At 44.8% G+C, this 10,998-nt stretch overlaps 1 protein-coding gene across 3 annotated transcripts in view; it reads right to left on the bottom strand.

Moving 5' to 3' along the window:
* Positions 1-427: 427 nt before the first annotated feature.
* The window catches only part of scube2 (signal peptide, CUB domain, EGF-like 2), a 26,733-nt gene continuing 16,162 nt past the window's right edge, over positions 428-10,998 (bottom strand). For all 3 annotated transcript variants that reach the window (XM_061245317.1, XM_061245316.1, XM_061245318.1), the window contains 8 exons: positions 10,696-10,899; positions 5,610-5,780; positions 4,286-4,453; positions 3,889-4,050; positions 3,289-3,486; positions 2,684-2,836; positions 2,279-2,358; positions 428-2,006 (listed from right to left, as the gene is read on the bottom strand). In XM_061245317.1, the coding sequence (XP_061101301.1) occupies positions 1,860-2,006; positions 2,279-2,358; positions 2,684-2,836; positions 3,289-3,486; positions 3,889-4,050; positions 4,286-4,453; positions 5,610-5,780; positions 10,696-10,899 (1,283 nt within the window). In that variant the 3' untranslated portion in view covers positions 428-1,859. The remainder of the gene's footprint in view (positions 2,007-2,278; positions 2,359-2,683; positions 2,837-3,288; positions 3,487-3,888; positions 4,051-4,285; positions 4,454-5,609; positions 5,781-10,695; positions 10,900-10,998) is intronic.

Raw genomic sequence — 10,998 nt, forward strand, 5'->3', positions numbered from 1 at the left:
TTCTTTTTACACAATTGCTAAATGATAACATTTTAGAAAAATAGTCTGTTAAGCACTGTCTAGTTTACATATCATTGGTAAGATTTTGATATTAATATTCTCAATCAGGGGTGATTCATTTTAGGGGATCTTTTTGATGTTGATGTTTAGAAACTACCATTCAATGCGATCACATGTAGCGTGTATTCTCGGCATAGTCACTGCAGCATTCTCTGCAAGTGACATTTATATTGAGACTTTTCACGTCTTTCGGTCTATAAGTTTCCAAAATATTCCAAAATGGAATAGCGAAAAGGGAAGAATTAAAGCAACTCACCAGGTATGTATTTATTTTATTTACAACATGTTAGGTGTATAAGCATAAAAATATAGACTTTTTATTTTTGTTGAGAAACTCATTCACAATATGTTATGTCATGACAGTTTTTTTAAAGTTACAGAATGACCAGAGTCTGTAACTTCCAAATTTACGACTACTCTGCTTACGTCACAGTTTGAAGAGACTGAAGCCTGTGGAATTCTTTACAGTTGCCATGGAGAACAGATACATGTGTATACTGGCTGCCTGATCAAACATGTCATATTCATTCAGAATCAGTTTCTGTCTGATTACACCACAGTTGCACCACCCTAAATTCACAAGAAGGCCTTGTTTGCTTTCAGAGGGCACAGTAGGGACGAATGTCTCAAAATACATATGCACCTAAATCCAAACAGTCACCACAGAATGCAGAACTAGAATACATTGTCTTTTGTGTCTAATTTCTTTTTTTACATAATATACAAGACATTCATAAAAGATAATTGCTTTATCTGAGTCACTACTTTTCTTGTAGCGTCTGGTAAGGTACCCCTGTAACACTTGTGCTGTTTATATATCTCATTCTCAGCCCCCATTGAGGCATCACAATTGCTTCCCAGCAGTGAAACATATTTTCTTTATATACAATGTTTCTAAATTGTTTATCTGATTTTGTAATAAAAACAAACAAGAAACATCTTATTTAATGAGTAACATGAAGTGATGATGCACAGTTTCACATTTCTCTGGAAAGGAAAATTACACAATGTTGTATCACAAAGGGTCAGAAGAGTCTTAGCTTTCTCCAGTATTAAGTACTGTGACCAAAACCACAGACTTCTAAAAAAGAGAGAGAATGTGAGATTGTTTGTTATGATGTCCAAGTTATCATGATAGCATGTTCTGAATCTCACTTTTCATATTGGTCTTTTATTGTGAAAAAGAGAAAAAGCTTTTTTTTTCAGTCCACAAATTAAAAAAATCAAGTCAGACAAACTATAATGGCAATGGATTTCATAGGAAAATTGAACTCATTTCCAGTACTTGCACAACAAAACGAGTTAAGCATTAACATTAAGAATGTTCTGCAGAAATACTTAGAATTATGCTCAAAGCCACATTATGCTGTGGTTAGACTGAATCAAGACTGACTCAAGGCCTGACTCAGAAATGATTGACATAATTTAACTGTGCTGAGTAACAGTGCAGGACCTGGTCCCAGTGTTAGAGGAGACACAAATGCCATCCCCTGTCCTCTCACACATACCAATGAGCTCAAAAAACGTCCAGTTAAAGTTGTCCAGAAGGAATGATCCTATGGGTGAGAAGGTGAATATTTCCTCTCTTTGGGGAGCCAGAGCAGAACTATTGACTCTCAAATGGCCTGTCTTCCCTACTGGCCTTGGTCAACAGAGGGAGACAGAGGGAGGCTATTAAGAAAAGACAGGACAGTTTTTCCCGATTTGAACTATTACGATGTTTCCGTGTCAAAGGGCATACAGCCCACAGGCAGTGATACGGGAGGTGATCACAATCCATTCCCCCTGTGATGAGTCTCCTATGGCCGCAGGAACCTCAGCACCTTAGAGCGCAGGAACCGGATGAATGATTTGGGGAACATTTCTCTGGACTCCTGGGCCGTGTAGTTGAAAAAGTTCTGCGGATGAGCCAGAACATCGAACAGGGCCCTCATCAGCTTCTTGTCCTGCAGAGGAAAAGCAGCCGAGGAAATACAGGGCATTGCTGCTGAAACAGCAAATCTCATCGAGACGTTCACCCAGCCTGCTGTAACACTGCTATCCTCAAGGTGGCACTGCAGCATCAGGCACTGTTAAAATGCTAGCCCTTACCAATTAGGACAACTCTCATTATTTATATATATATATAAATATAAGGAAAAAGATTTAAATAACTATAAACAAACAATCGTTGGCAACAAACAAGATCTCAATGAAAGGCCAAAAGTGGACGTGTTACCTTCAGAATTTCCTGATGGTTTTCAGATGCATACAGTCTTCCATCTCTCACTATATCTTCTATCAGTTCTTCATAATCCTCTGGAATTAAACAAACGTGATATCACAGTCTAATAATCATGGCTCATTTACTTTCACTGCCAGTCAAAATCTAACTTCATCATGTGACAACTTTAATGAAAGGTCTTTGTGAATAGGCTTGAAACAAAATTACGCATATTGTCAATTCTACTAAATTAATCATATTGGGGGGAAAAAAATAAAAAATTGCATCCTAATATGATACAATAATGTTACGGGATTGCTACACAATATATCAAACCATAACAGGTAAAGAGTTTTTATATCAGTTTTCATTTTCCAAATGTATTTATAGCAAAATGATTGTATGGTGCATTGCCCTCACCATCATACGTAACGTAGGGCACCTGGAAGCCCCGTGCACTGTTTCCCTCATTAGACTTGAACTGGATCCACAGTCTCCTGGAGCGAGATGTGAAAGCAATGGGCCGTTCATATGTCTGACACGTTTCGTAGGTCGTTACTGAGTTTGGAAAAGCTGTGAAGACAGGAAATGGCTTTAAACTTTTCTCAGCTTAGAGGAAGATCCACAAAGGCAAAACCCACACCTCGGAAAGACGCCGTTGAACGATTCCGGCTAATAGCTCTGTTTACCCCTGAATAACACAGCAGCACCCTGACATACCCTACAATAGCCTTGCGCCTTAGAGAGGCACTACAACATCACAAAGCACCCAGTTACTGCACCTCACACAGGCATTATGACCCAACAAACTCGCCGACAGCCTCGTATCTCACAGCAGCTGGGTGACATCACACGCAGCCTACATAGCTGCTCACAGCAGGCATGTGACATCACAACCCTCACCTCCCCCAGTAAAAGCTTTTAGCATGTGATCACTGAACCAATGGTTGCAATACACACACACTGACAGCAACACTCAGACATAAATAAGTCTTGATAAATCACCAGGCGTCAGTGATACTTACAGCTCTTCCTCATGACCAGGTAGTCTCCACACTCATCCTCAATGGGAAGGAATATCTCGGGAACCACGATGAGGATTCGTCTCTTGGGCGGGGGGTTGATGGTCCAGGTGCACTCGATGTTGGCGGGGTAATTCCCGGGGTAGTTGGGTGACTCGATATAGCCGGTGAAATCTCCCAGCTCGCCTCCACAGTGTCGGTCTGTGAAATGACAGCACGGTGCCAAACGGTTTACATCACCCCGGAGGGGCCCTGGGAATTATTTACAGTAGAGCTTATGAGGCAGGAAATCAATTGGGCTTCTTCTTGTGCTCTTTTAGATGTGCACCGCAGGTCAAACAAATGTTGGTTGCGTTTATCTTTCACCTGCACACAGCTACCGTGGCCTAAATCCAGCCACTAGGTCAACTGCTGTTTGTCTTCACTGCTATACATGGAGGTAAAGGCTCATACTTATAAATGCACACATTATACACATCTATGTAGACATGCAGACAATATACCTCCATGCACACAGCCATATGTACACACATTGTTCAACACGCTGGCATACACACATGCACACACACACACACACATACACACACAGGTTTGCAGACATACTTTTGCACTGCATGATGCTGGTGGAACCGTCAAAGTCTGTGGTGGTGTTCCCTGGGCAGGCCATGCAGTAGTTCTGGCCGAACTCCCCCTGATAGCTCCCCATGGGGCAGCGGATGCAGCGGTGGGTGCTGGTGTTGTAGTAGTGTCCAGGGGAGCACTGCACTGCAGGGAGAGCAGCCAGGCACAGTGAAACAAACCACTGAGCACTGTTACACCAGACTACTACAGACTGATACACACACCTGAGAAGAATCACGCGCTGTAATGCCATAAATAAAATTAGCAAGGGAATTTGGATGGGCTGCCTTCCTGCTTCCTGGGGTGCGGGGGGGGGGGGGGGGGGTATTACTCCTAAATATCTGATCTGCTAACCTGGTTTGAACACTTTGACGCTCACCTTTGGTCTCACAGTCCTGGAAAGAGGTGGCCCCAATGTGCTTGGTGATGAGGTTTCCCCCACAGGGAAAACAGGAAGTGCGGCCGGAGTCGGGCTGGTACGAGCCCAGAGGACAGGGCAGGCAGGGGACGAAGCCATCCAGGGAGTACTGACCCGGAGGGCACTGACCTTGGGGTGAAAGTAGAAATGATAATACATTACGCTAGGCAGGCTAAGAGAGGCCTCTTTGGGGCAGGACTCTCAGAGTCAGAGTTTCATGGAAAGTCAAGGTTAAATGAGTCACAGTCGGACAGGGAGTCCCCGTTTAACATTGGTCGAGAGGACAGGTACGATGCGATAGCAGGCTTTTGTCTAGGACCGAATATTTTCTAAAGCTCCTGAATGCCTTTAAAACAAGCTGACTGCACCTGAGATAGCTTCGATACTAGCCTCTTTTGTTTTGTCTATCTGAGGAAGGGAGGATGCAGTGTTCTATGTGAAGATAGCAGTGTTTACCTAACCAAAACATGGTGGCTCGTTCCGAAGGTGCTGTTTGCCACAGACATTGAAACAGGGGCTGCGTGGGGGGGCTTCATCGGTCGTCACGATTTCTATCCGCGCGCACTGCTTCCCGCAGGTCGTAAATACACACACAATGCCATCAGATTCACTGATACCCATTTCTACACTATCTACAGATAAACCCATTTCTAAACCATCTGCAGATTAAACCAAAGGGGGAGGGGGGTACTAGGCTTTGGCAACATTTCCCATATGAAATGCTATTAGACTGATAGGACCAGTTAGATTACATGCTATTAGACTGGTAGGACCAGTCATATTACATGCTATTAGACTGGTAGGACCAGTCATATTACATGCTATTAGACTGGTAGGACCAGTCATATTACATGCTATTAGACTGGTAGGACCCACATCAGAAGCGCAGTGTTTTTATATTCTGGGTCTGTTCAGGATGGCACACAGTGCTCCACTGGCTCTGTTCACCCTGCACTCCACATGGTGCAGTCACTGCATGGGCAGAGCGGGCTTGTGCAGTTTCTCCTACAGTCATATTACAGCCAGTGTGTCACCCAGCAACAGTCAGCTGTAACTATAACAGTATTGTAACTATAAAGTTTTGTTTTATTTTTCCCTAAACGAAACAAAACTATTGGCAATCAGGGGAGACATTTTTGACACATTTGCAGATGGGGCAAAACAAATGTCATTAAAAACTTAAAACAAGCTTATGTTTTGGGAGGGAAAATATGATTTGAAGTGTCGTTATAAGACAAAAGCACTTGTTGAGACGTTTTGCAGGGCAGAATGGCCTCTCCCTTACCTCCACACTCGGAGATGTTCCGGGCCCCTATGGTCCTGGGGCTCCCCAGCACCTCCGGCCCGGGGCAGGCCTCACAGGACACCTGCCCCTCCTCATCCTGGTACGTCCCGGGCTGGCACAGGATACAGCGGCCCTGCTCCCCATCGTAATGGGTGCCAGCACTGCAGCTCACTGCAGAGGGGAGGGAGTACGGATAAGAGGCTACGCTAGAGTGTGCTCACCCGGTGATGCCTCCTATAGCTGGTCCTGGAACAGTTTACATTTATTTTACATTTTTGTCATTTGGCGGACGCTTTTAATCCAAAGCGAATTACAAGTGCATAGGTTCTTCCACAGGTTAAAAGCATCAAATCCATAACCAGCAAAACACGCATGTTAAATAACTAACTAACTAACTATTCGTAGGCCATAAACCCCCCTCCTAAAACCCCCATTAAGGATTATGCTCCTGCTAACACATCTCATCCCACATTGTATTGAGCTGTTAAAGAGGCATTGCAAATTGACCTGAAAAAAACCACAGCAGCTCTTATAGACCAGCCTCTGTTGTTGGACATGTGTTCTCCTATCCTCATATATTTATAATTTCATATTGGAGGGAGTAATCATTAAGGAAAATAATACATAGATTCATTGTATGTATCAACTTCTCCAATAACACTGAGAATTGTGGGGACTAATTTCTCTCAGAATACGTTAAAAGTTCATTATATTATTATATAATATAATATATTTGTATAATACAATCATTATTGCTTGTCAATGGATACACCCAGGCTTCAAATGACAAATTCAGATCAGTTGAAACGGGGCAGGTCTACCATAAACCATATGTGTAAAAAAATACCTGTCCAGATCATTATCCAAATTCTACATTTTCTTCAGAGTGAGTAAATACAGTACGTCAGGTTGAGCGTGCTATGATCCACTCTTTAATTCTGATTCACATTGCCGTATCTGAGAGCCTCACAGTAGTTCTCCGGGAGTGAGAGGCTTATAGCAGAGAGAGAGGAGCCTGACAAAAGCTGAACTGAACCACCATTATAGGTGCCTCAGCAAATTGCTTGATTTTCCTCAGAAGAAAGAAAATGTAATTCTCTCAAGAGTAGTTCATTTTTCCCCCCTTTTGTTTATTCTGAATGACCATGAAGAGCCACCACTGCATTGTCCCCCCATTGCTTTTATTTGATGGAGAGAGAGAGAGGGAGGGAGGGAGGGAAAGAGAGCAAGAGTGAGTGAGTAAGTGGGTGACTGAGAGAGAGGGAGAGAGAGAAAAAACCTTGAAGCCTTTCAAATGCAAAGTGGAGATTCTATAGAGTCCCTGGAATTGATGGCCCGAAAGAGGTCTAAAGGACCTTTCACCAGCACTCAGCCCCCGACCCTGGCCTATTTGATGACATAGGCAAACACTATGGTATCACAGCAGTGCGGAGCTGAACCTAATAAAAGGGGTCAGGGGATTGGGGTCCCCCCCCCGGCCCCCCGTCCTGCCCGCTCCCGGCTCACTCAGGCAGAGGCTCAAACAGCTGATGCTAATTGATTCCCATGGTGTCGCCGGAGTCAATTCTCCCCCAGTGGGGTTCACCCGCTGGCTGGGGGTCACGCCGAGTGGCCCCCGCGGGGGAGGAATTTAAGCACTTAAAACCGGGAACTGGGGCCCGCTTGAATAAACAGTGCCTCCCTCCAAAAAAACTCTTCCGTCCCATGCAAAAAAAAACCCCAGCAAAAACAAACAAACACCTAAACTAGAAGCCAGTAGCACATTCCCTGATTTTAAGGAAACTGATTTGAAATGAAATAAATAAAAAGGCCCATACTACCACTATGTCTCCTTTTTGAAGAAGGGGTGTCTGGCCTTTCTGTGTTTTTTCTATAAATGAAACACGAACAAAATGAACGTTTGACACTCAGATAAGCTAAGCAGGAAACAGTGATGCCACCCTAGCTAATGAATTAGATCCCTTTACTGTATTGTAATTCGGTAATGTTGAAATGTTTTCAGTCTTACAGTAATGCAGCATGTGATGCGTTGCGAATGGTCAGATGGCACTGCGTTTGCTGTGGGACGTAAATTTGGTGTGTTTTCCACACCGAGCCCCGCTGGGATTTACAGTGGACTGGGCAAACTGAAAGGGCTAAACCACACTTAAGGGAGCTGAGCTGGGGGTGGGGGTAGGGGGAGGAAGGGGGGGACATTTTTTTTGGGGGGGGGGGCTAAGACTCCCGTTTAGGCACCTCTCTGAAATTATACATCCAGGCCTCTGATTGGCTACATGGCCTTTTAATGACCGTCTTTAACTTCAGTGTGGGAATGCCCGGGACCAGCCTGTGCCACAACTGAGAGTGCTTAGGAGTCATTCAAGCCTGTGTCTCATAATGGGGGACTGTCCCTAAAATAGGCCTGCAATGCTCATTTCCTCCCTATATCAGACTTGGGCGTATTGTGGTGCAGCTTAAAAAGCAGTGCTGTTGTTTTGCGCACAGTTAGCATGCAAGACTGAGTTAAAGACCAGGCACAATGCAGCTGGGAGACAATGAGAGGGAAGCAGCCAATGGGCTGGCCAGCACCTCTTTAGCCCACCCTCTCTGCAGTTGAGAGGAGAGAGGGTTAATGCATTAAAACAGTTAAAGGAGTGCCCTTATTATTCTCCCTGAGCTCCCATTCTTCACTGGAAACTTTCTCCCAAATGAGGCTGGACCATACCTTCACAAAGCCCCTCAAACCATACACCACCCCCAACACCACTCCCCCCACACTCTCTCACACACTCTCCCTCATACACACACACTCACACATCAACGAGAGGGCAGCCCTTTGAGCTGAGAGAGCCGTGGTCTGTGGGCTGTGGGCTGTGAGAGCTTTGTAATATCCCACAATGGTCTTTGGATTCTTTAAATATTGTAGCCAAAGTCAGGTTCAGACCAGGGGTCTTGGGGGTTAAAGACAGAGCCCCTTTAAACAGCAATGGCACCGGCTAAAGCCTTCAGGGGAAGTGCTTTCATTCCCCCTCTTTTTAAATCCTCCTCTTTCTACACGGGCTTGGCCAAATGGTGCTCCTACCATTACACTAGACAACGCCATTAAAAACACACACTTGTGCTCCATGGCAGAAAGCAACACGCACACTCTCACACTCTCACACACACACACAAACGCACACACGCACATGCTAACTCATACTTGCACACATACATGCAATTGCACACATACACACGCACACACACTCTCCTCTGATTCAAGTGTAATTTAGTCAGATTCTGAATGCTTTCCCTTCAAAGTCCCTGCACCTGATTCCACAATGAGACAAATAGACATAGACACAAGCCTACTGTGCTTCAGAAGATAAATAAACATGAGGAGCAGGATTGCAATAGATACAGTAGAAAAGAGAATAAAAATGAGACACAGGCCAGTGGTGAAGCACAGACAGACATATCTGTGTGCCGACGTAAACGCAGTTACTCAGCAACCCGATACGACAGGACCGCTACATAACACAGCAAACCCTCAAAACACTCACAGGACCGTCCTTATTATCTAACATTACCCAGCAGCCCACACAGGTGCACACAGATCAGCAAGTAACTCATCAATGCTTCTGGATCAGGGTATTTAGCTACATTAGCAAGTTTTAACATCTTAAAACTCCTGCAGGTAGAGGCCTGTTAAAGACAGTTTAGCCTGATGAAGGGTCTCACAGATGCTTGCAGAAGGCTGAATACGCATGCTGGCAAAAAGTCTCTTATTCTCTCTACCTGGCCTCTGTATGTCGTTAACCAGTGCCAACAGACTATCCTCTCCCGCACTGCAGTCCAATCAAATCATTTCCCTCATGTACTTTCCATTGCAAGGATCGGGCACCTCTTGTCAACTTTATCTGTCTTCTCAAAAGAAGAAATCTAAATGGCAGCCATTTAGCAGACATTACAGATTTTCTTTCAGGAGTACATTTTTAAAACTGAAGAAAATCAATAACGTAAGTGAAAAGAATGAGAATGACGTCTCACAGCTCTCTGGCAGCTGCTAGCGTTGTGCATATGCAGGAGGGCTCAGTTCTGTCAACAGATGTCACACGCACGCATAAACAGAGCTCAGAGAAGTGAATCAACAATCATCAACATGTCCCGCTTTAGTTCCACTCTCTTTGGCCCAGGGAACCAAAAGAAATGGGCGAACTGGACAAGAGGCTGCAACACAGTCAGAAAGTCAGTGAGCAAGAAGGAGTAAGTCAATAATTCAGTGATGTATTTCTGACTTTGATTATTGGGGTTGCGTGTTGGTTAGGTTTCTTAGTTCATTTATTTATTTGCACCTCTGCAGAAAAAACACATACCTTTCATATATTTTTATTGATTTAACTGATTTAACTTAATCTAATTGTCTTATTTAACATTGTATTTTAAAACTTTCAGAAATAATAGGCCTATGTCAGCTGCAAATGAAATGGTGTAATTATCTACATGACTCACTACATGGATGTTGTCACTTTAAACCTGACCAATCAGCTGACTAAGTGAGCTGACAGGCCCAGTACTGCTTACTGAGCTACTGGCTAAACCCTCATCTCTGCCAGCTCCTCTCAGACCACAAAGTAGCTTGAGGTAACCTCAGTGTGACAAAGTCTCCTCCATGGAGAGCCTCATCCTGCAGGTTATTCCTCAGCAGCATAAGAATGATCAGCCCATAATCATCATTAACATCATCATCATCAAGAACAACATCATCATCATCATCATCAACATCAACATCTATCATCAACATCATCATCATCATCGCCATCACCATCATCACCATCACCATCATCATCTTCATCATCATCATCATCACCATCACCATCACCATCACCATCACCATCACCATCAACATCCTCTTCATAATAATCATCATTAACACCAACATCATCATCAGCACCATCACCTTCTTCATAATAATCATCATCAACATCATCATCATAAGTGACAGCCACCTGGCCAAGCCTCCCGACCCTCTGAACGAGGCACTGATCCGAGCTGTGACAGAGAGCGCTGCTCCGGCCTCGCGGCGAGCTGATAACCCGATAGCGGGCCGCGGTGTCCGCGCACTCACCGCACTTCTTGTCCAGCAGGACCTGGCCGGCGCCGCAGTGCTCGGGGCTCTCTGCCGGCCGGGTCATCTTCTTGGCCAGCTCGTACTCGGAGCCGGCGAAGCGCAGGTGGAACTGCTCGCGGTTGATGGACTTGCGGAGCGTCCGGATCGTCTTGCGGAGCCGCTTCTCCGACCGCCGCCGCACGCAGCCCAAGTCACAGCTCTCTGCCGAGGGAAGCACTCAATACCTAAACACTGCCTTTACTGTGTTTACACACACACACACACCTAAACACTGCCTTTACTGTGTTTACACACACACAC

Source organism: Conger conger, chromosome 6 (assembly GCF_963514075.1).
Source record: "Conger conger chromosome 6, fConCon1.1, whole genome shotgun sequence".
In the NCBI taxonomy this organism is placed as follows: domain Eukaryota; kingdom Metazoa; phylum Chordata; class Actinopteri; order Anguilliformes; family Congridae; genus Conger; species Conger conger.